Genomic DNA, 7,141 nt, shown 5'->3' with positions numbered 1-7,141 from the left:
AATACAGAAACGAGACGGTTCGGTGAATCTCTAGGTCTCGTCTTTACTAATGCAAATGATTGAAGCGGAGCCTTGGCTATTCGAAAACAATTTATAGACATCTCTTTCGCCTTTTCAAGAAGATAAATAAATATATGTCTTCACATTTTCTGATTTGCAGAGACATTATTTATTTTACTTTTCTGAATTTCCCATTTACACCCTTGTACTTATTTATTCTCCTAAGTGGAACCCAAAATTTTAAATTATTTCAAGAAAGACCCAAATTGATCTGTTGGCTTTAGGGGTCCAATGTAGCACCAACTGAAAGAACAACACCAAACGGTGAAAATCATGAAAATGAAACCCATCATGATGTTCGTAGACTGGGTTGTTGAGTTTTGTGCTAATCGCTACTACTCGCACGTGTATGTTGTGATTGAAAACATGGTGAACTTATAGGTGTGGTGAAGATATACAAAAAGGCTTTTTGATGATTATAATAAAGCCCAATAAAATGGTTCTGGGTTTTATATTTTGGGGGGAATCAAAAACCCAAAATCATTTTCTTCGGACAAAAGCTTCAGCTTTTGCCACGTTGTCCACGTTAATCCTTTTTTTGTTTTTTTGGTCAAGTCCACGTGAATCTTATATACTGTATGCTTTTTTTGGGGTTTAGGATAAATCATTAATGACGCAGAAGAGAGACCAAATAAAAATTTCTAGATTGATGATGGCGTGTGAGAGAGCAAAATACGCTTTGATTATTTGCCGCCGCAAGCAAAGGGGTCACGTTCCACTAACTTTCAAGATTCAACAAAACCCACTTTGTGTTTCCTTTTTTATATTTCTTCATATTCCTCTTTTTGTGTTATCTTTTCTAATAAACTAACTAATCTTCTTCTGTAAGAAGATATTCTCCAGAAAAGAAAAAAAAAAAAAAATTCTGTAAGAAGTCTTTCGGCTTTTCAACAAACTCCAGGTTGATTTATATACTTGGCACTTGTAACAGTGTCTTTTAGATTCTGATTATTTTCTTCTCAAGAAGATTGGGGTTTGTAAAAGAGGTTCTTGTGCTGCAGAGTTTTTGCAATGAACAGAGGAAATAAAAGTAATCAGCAACCTTCATATATCGCTGATCATTTCAGCAGCTTGGGTCAGGTCTCATAACTTTACCACCTATTTCTTTGATTTCTTGATTTGAATCTTTTTCAAAGTGATGAGTTGCATAAGAAGTGTCTTGTTGTGGACTTTGCTATATTAGGTGATAACTTCTCTGAGAGAAGCTGGACTTGAATCTTCAAATCTGATTCTAGGAATTGACTTTACCAAGAGCAATGAATGGACAGGTAATTTTTGATTTTTAAGAAAATGCTTCACATGTTGATGAGACGATTTAACGGTTTTAGTTAAATGTTAATGAATCTCGGTCAATGCAGGAAGATACTCATTCAATAGAAAAAGCCTTCATGCCATTGGTAAAAGACAGAATCCATATGAGCAAGCAATATCTATAATTGGTCGTACTTTGTCTCCCTTTGATGAAGATGATCTTATACCTTGTTTTGGTTTTGGGGATGGTAAGTTTTCTCACTTTTTGCTTTCAAAATGAAGTAGATTTAGAGAAGTTCTTAATGGTTGGTTTATTGATCCTGCAGCAACAACACGCGATCAATATGTATTCAGCTTTTATCCCGAGAACAAAAGCTGCCAAGGATTGGAAAACGCTGTTAAACGATATAGAGAGATTGTTCCACATTTGAAGTTATCTGGTAATTTCTCTTACTACAAATTAATTTACTTATTACTCTTCTTATAGTAAAGATTAATCTGTGTTTTTGATGCTGCCATCAACATAGTTGAGCAGAACAATATGCAATACCATGTTCTCGTCATTATTGCAGATGGTCAGGTCACAAGGAATCCAGATGTTCCACTTGGTCGACTTAGTCCACAGGAAGAAGCTACTATGAACTCTATAATGGCAGCTAGGTAAACTATTCAATAAGCTCAGATTTTCATGATCATGTATTTATATTCATACAATCATACTAATGTTCGGTGTTAAATTCCAGCCATTACCCATTGTCAATCGTCTTGGTTGGAGTTGGAGATGGACCATGGGATACAATGAAACAGTTCGATGACAATATCCCTCACCGTGAGTTTGATAACTTCCAGGTAAATTATTAGAGAACCCTGAATAGAAATTGCATATTTTCCGGATATGGTGATTCGTGAAAAAACTCGGTTTCGTTTTACAGTTTGTAAACTTCACAAAGATAATGTCGGAGCACAAAGATGCGGCGAAAAAGGAGGCTGCTTTTGCACTCGCAGCTCTCATGGAGATCCCTTTTCAGTACAAGGCTACATTAAGTCTCAAGTAAGTGGAGTAAAGTTTGTACCTTTAGAAACTTCTTGTATCACTGTTTATGTATTCTTATTGCATTAGATTCTTGAAAAGTTGCAAATCAAACCAACCTACGATTGTGCTTGTGAACAGTAGAAAGCCAGAGCGCAGATCTTATCTGCCCCATAATCCACTGCCGCCACCACCGGAGGTTATAGAGCGTGACAATGCTATTAGATCGGTGCCACATCCTATGACAGAAACTGCAGAGAAAAGTGACAGAACGGCTCATGCTACAGCGCCGGTAAATTCTCTTATTTTTTTGCCTTTGTTGGCTCTTCTTTTGTCAATGAGTACACACTCAGTTTCTCTGATACTGAGATTTACATTCATTTTCAAAAATAAGGTATGCCCGATTTGCTTAACGAATCCAAAGGACATGGCTTTTAGCTGCGGTCATACGGTAAGTGAAATTTTCAAAGAAAAAAAAAGTACACTTTTGTTTTTCTATGAACTGTGCTGCTTCCATATCGGGTTTGCGACATCTCTGATGCTTTCGATTTCAAATTGAAGACATGCAAGGAATGCGGCGTGATTGTCACAACATGCCCAATGTGCAGACAACCTATAACAACAAGGATAAGGCTGTACACTTGACTCAGTAAAACTCTGGGCAACTTAAGGACGCTAGAGATGAGGCAGAAGCCATATGGTTAACTGGTTACGCACTTGAGATTCATGTTCATACTTGTGTAGCACCTTGTACAGTCCAACCAGAAGAATAATAATACCTAAATCTTGAGTTGTAGTTCGTAATTTCGTATGTATTGCAGTGGCATATGGATATAATAAATTCCCAAAATTCTTAGCCTGCCGAAATAGGAGATATGCAAGACAACGAATCCTCTCTCTGTATTAATCAAAAGCTACGTACAAAGAAGCAAAAGAGGTCCTTTTTATAACATCACAAAGCCTATTAGGACCTACTAGTTCTAAACCATACGGAAGATGTAACAGCAAAGAAGCCGATGGAGAGCCTAAAAACAACCTTCTATTTAGAAGCTCCAACGTTCGAGTTGTTGCTTGGCCACAGCCATGTCTTTTTGTGCTTTCATTCTCCGGTAAAATATAGGACAATCTCGACTGTCAAGACCAATAAAGATATAATGATAAAGTTGGATGAGAACCTATTACGGTATTACCTATCGAAAGAAAAATCTATCGGAAAGATATATAAGCAAACCTGGTGCACAAGACATCTTGATGGAGAGAGCCTTGACACTCCTGGCACTGGGTCCACAGCCTCCCAAAAACTTCTTCTAGGTCCGCCACTGAATTTTCACAAAATATTCAAACATTCCTGATAGATCAAGTCTATAGAAAAGAGAATAACGGTAGCATACCTTGAGACACGTTTTTGCAGTACAACTCGGCTTCTCTTCCCTTGCAACTTGCGCATAGTGTTCCATTGCTGCTTCAAGTTAAAGTGAAAATTGATAAGCAGATACCATATATGGAATCAGATAAACAAGATTGCAAGAACAAACAATCAAATGATAAGGAACTTGGAAGACATAGAAACAAATACAGATCAGGAACCGAGAATCCAGGAATCACGTAGAACTTGCAGGATCCTAATATTCTTCCAAAGTGAACATGATCAATAACATAGGCAAGGAACCACAACGTACCTGATCGGAACTTTGCAGCCAACACAGCTAAGTTGTTTCTTAGCAAATTTCATTATGCCGCTGTTTGAAGGAGTACTAATTGATATTGACCTAGTGTGACTTCCGTGGAGAAGTTCCTTGCTAGCATTTTTCAAGACTGGCTCAAAAATCCTAAGCAGCGGCTGAGAACAACATCTGCTTCAAATTCCAGATACTAGAATAGAGAGTTCAGAATAACTTATAGACAAACCCCACTTCAAACTGACCTTGCTAATCTGATTCTCCAAGTAGTAATTTGGGTCTATAGGGATGTTATTCTGTAGCACGTAGATAGGATCTTCTGACCGTTCATAAGCCTATTTGATATTAAAATGAGATAAGCACGGTAGAAGAAAATGACCTCAAGATTTTATGAAAAACTATAAAAATAATGTTGACATGAAAGGTACCTTGGCACCTTTAGCAGCTTTTATGATAACATACGGCACTCGATCCCCAACATTTGGCGCTGTAGCAGCATCCCTCTGTCACATATGAAAGCAAACACTGTCATATTTCACATGATAGGTCATCAGACACCGTAAAATAGATCTCAGTGTCAGAGAAACCTCTATACGTATATTCACTAAAAGAATGAAGGAATGAAAATCTCCCTAGACACATTTGTACATGTTTCTTGACGAAAGGAAACGGTCAAGAGTTATCTTAAAATATAATGAAAATGCTTTATCATGTCAATGATAGATGAAAAAAGATAAAGAGTACCACAAACCTTACGCATGCGTTCAGCAAGTTCACCATGAGCTGATTTATTTTCATAATCATCCCCTGTTTTCGTTAAACCCTATGATTTGAGAAACACATCAGGAGCGTTATAGGTTGATTCTTGTTTTAGTTTTCACAGATGGCTTTAATCATGATCATACACTTTCAGGCAATACAAACATCAAAAGAAAAGATATCAAGCACAGCATATTACCTTTGTAATCACCAAAAGTGATAAGTCAATACGGTTCATGAGAAGATCCGAAATGGTTTTCTTAACATACTCAGCTGCGCCTGGAACATCTCTATCAATAAGTATTTTGTTAAGACTCTCAGTCACGAGGTTCTTAACCAGTAAACAATTATCTCTTCGTACTGTCTCGATTCCTGCCAGAGATATTTAGTCAGAAAATAAATAAGAGAGAAGCTGTGAAATTACAAAGACTTACCTTTGGTGTCCATTTTGTCAAACTGTTGAGGATTTGTCCATAGCAAACCAGCATACCTCTTCTTGTTAATCAGCAGATATGGGAAATAAACCTTTTCAAACTCCAATTTGATGGGCTTTATTGACATCATACACAATCAAGAAACAGAGAACGATTCAGCCTTGTTATATTTTGTTTTCAAGAAAAATACGTAATCTTTCACCTCTACCCCAGGGATTAGGGAGAAGTTTATGATACACTCCTAGCAGAAAAAAGTTACTTACTTTGATAAAAGTTCCGCTAATATGTTCCGCAGCTTCCCTCCCCAAGTTCATCGCAGCTTCTACATCCGATACTCCAAATTGCACCATGACTGAATCCGTGTCTCCATAAATGACCTAATACGTCATTACCCATCAAATTCAATAAATATAAGAACAAACATATACTTCACTCTGTCTTTTCCATACAACAAGTAATTATTTGAAAATTTACCTCTGCATTGTATTCATACCCGCCTAGGGTTGTGAATTTATCTTCCACAAGTTTCTTCGTTTGTTCAATCATCTGACGACCTTCAGAAAGATACAAATCAATCAGAATAAACCTATAAGGGTACATGTCTAGAAAAGTTGCAGTGCTTACAAAAGAAATACCATAGCTAGTTACACTTGAGGATATTTCTAAGCATGGTAACTGCCCAATAGTGGCTCCCGTAAACCCATAGACAGAATTTGCACTGATCTGAGACAATAATAGAAAGCAAATGTAAAAGAGCAGTTTACACGAGGAATATTGTTCAAAATTTTCAGAACATTGAATCATTTTTCTGAATGACTAAGTTAAATAAATTGACAGTAAGAAGTTCACCTTCAATGCCAACTGCCTACCGTCTAAAACAGCCTTTGCAAGGGGATCCTTAGCCTCCTAAAATGGACAATGCCAGTTACAATAGTAGTAATTGAAGGCTCTATACAGGTACGCACATACTGCAAGAGTTTCTACAGAATCAAATGTTTAGTTACCTTTAAATCTGCTTTGGCTCTTTTACGGGCAGTAAGAAGCTCTTCGAGAATTTCTGGAAGTATACCCTGAAATGGATTATTTGCTTTGTTTATAAACTGTTGTATTCCCTGAATTAATTAATTGGTCGTGTTTCCTGAAAGAAATTATTCAACAGGATTTGAGGTACTTGAGGATAGTTAATTTAACTAAATGTCGCAACCTTTTGCAAGCTCTGCTTAACAAATGTTTCCCCTGATGGAGTTCTAGTGACATGTTCAGGTGGAAGATTCAGTTTGCGTACATCTTCAGGTGTCACCTTCAAAGACAAGAACATGGAATGCTCCCAAATTAAGAAGGTGTATAAACAACAGATGATAAAATAACTAGCAGTTAAAAAGGAAATATCAAAAGAATTACCAAGGTGCAGTAGCATAGATTATATGCCATCATAATTGACGGGTACAGTGAAGCAAAATCCAAAGTTGCAATTGGTTTTTCATAGAAACCTGTTCTTGCTTCTAACACCTGAGTATCATTTGATACATTTAAAACAGAACACATGTCAGAACAGTGGAAGTGTTGAACTAATACAAAGGACAGGCGAAAAAATAAATGTTAGACCCGTAAATCACCAACTTACAGTTGCGCCTTCATAAGTTCCTTGTTCGGACCCTGACTGTTTAGCATTTGGAAGAACCATATTTTTCTGTTTAGCTTTCCTAAGAAGCTGAGATAGAACCTAGAAGCAATATTTGAGACACTAAATATCAGCCACCTTAGTAAACTTAAAAACATATCCAGAAACTATTAGTTGAGAAATACCTTGATACTCTGTCCTCTAGCAAGAAGGAAGGAAATAGGGACACCAGTTACACGAGCCATTTCGACATAATTATATATAAACATCAGTTTGTCCAGAAGCCTCTGAGGGAGATATGCATCCT

General features: G+C 36.9%; 2 protein-coding genes across 3 annotated transcripts in view; one reads left to right on the top strand and one right to left on the bottom strand.

Moving 5' to 3' along the window:
• On the top strand, positions 681 to 3,197 carry LOC104727026 (E3 ubiquitin-protein ligase RGLG1-like). Of its 2 annotated transcripts, none has more exons than XM_019232945.1 (11): positions 681 to 961; positions 1,062 to 1,140; positions 1,244 to 1,328; positions 1,419 to 1,559; positions 1,638 to 1,751; positions 1,884 to 1,971; positions 2,055 to 2,160; positions 2,244 to 2,362; positions 2,483 to 2,633; positions 2,736 to 2,792; positions 2,903 to 3,197. In XM_019232945.1, exons 2-11 carry the CDS (start codon positions 1,072 to 1,074, stop codon positions 2,984 to 2,986), a joined length of 1,014 nt encoding a protein of 337 aa, XP_019088490.1. In that variant the 5' UTR covers positions 681 to 961; positions 1,062 to 1,071; the 3' UTR covers positions 2,987 to 3,197. The 2 variants fall into 2 exon arrangements, with proteins under 2 accessions (XP_019088490.1, XP_019088489.1); XM_019232944.1 differs by having other exon boundaries at positions 1,839 to 1,971.
• Positions 3,218 to 7,141, bottom strand: part of LOC104727025 (DNA polymerase delta catalytic subunit-like) — an 8,383-nt gene continuing 4,459 nt past the window's right edge. The window contains exons 14-30 of the mRNA XM_010446018.2: positions 6,838 to 6,936; positions 6,615 to 6,722; positions 6,418 to 6,513; positions 6,218 to 6,283; positions 6,063 to 6,119; positions 5,849 to 5,936; positions 5,688 to 5,767; positions 5,477 to 5,590; positions 5,214 to 5,328; positions 4,979 to 5,151; positions 4,772 to 4,843; positions 4,449 to 4,523; positions 4,266 to 4,355; positions 4,021 to 4,181; positions 3,733 to 3,800; positions 3,573 to 3,660; positions 3,218 to 3,472 (exon numbers count right to left, since the gene is read on the bottom strand). Of these exons, the coding sequence (XP_010444320.1) occupies positions 3,385 to 3,472; positions 3,573 to 3,660; positions 3,733 to 3,800; positions 4,021 to 4,181; positions 4,266 to 4,355; positions 4,449 to 4,523; positions 4,772 to 4,843; positions 4,979 to 5,151; positions 5,214 to 5,328; positions 5,477 to 5,590; positions 5,688 to 5,767; positions 5,849 to 5,936; positions 6,063 to 6,119; positions 6,218 to 6,283; positions 6,418 to 6,513; positions 6,615 to 6,722; positions 6,838 to 6,936 (1,638 nt within the window). The 3' untranslated portion in view covers positions 3,218 to 3,384. The remainder of the gene's footprint in view (positions 3,473 to 3,572; positions 3,661 to 3,732; positions 3,801 to 4,020; positions 4,182 to 4,265; positions 4,356 to 4,448; positions 4,524 to 4,771; positions 4,844 to 4,978; positions 5,152 to 5,213; positions 5,329 to 5,476; positions 5,591 to 5,687; positions 5,768 to 5,848; positions 5,937 to 6,062; positions 6,120 to 6,217; positions 6,284 to 6,417; positions 6,514 to 6,614; positions 6,723 to 6,837; positions 6,937 to 7,141) is intronic.

The sequence above is a fragment of the Camelina sativa genome, chromosome 11 (genome assembly GCF_000633955.1).
Source record: "Camelina sativa cultivar DH55 chromosome 11, Cs, whole genome shotgun sequence".
Classification (NCBI taxonomy): Eukaryota; Viridiplantae; Streptophyta; class Magnoliopsida; order Brassicales; family Brassicaceae; genus Camelina; species Camelina sativa.
The sequence above is the reverse complement of the archived record's forward strand: the minus strand, read 5'-3'. Positions and strand labels throughout refer to the sequence as shown.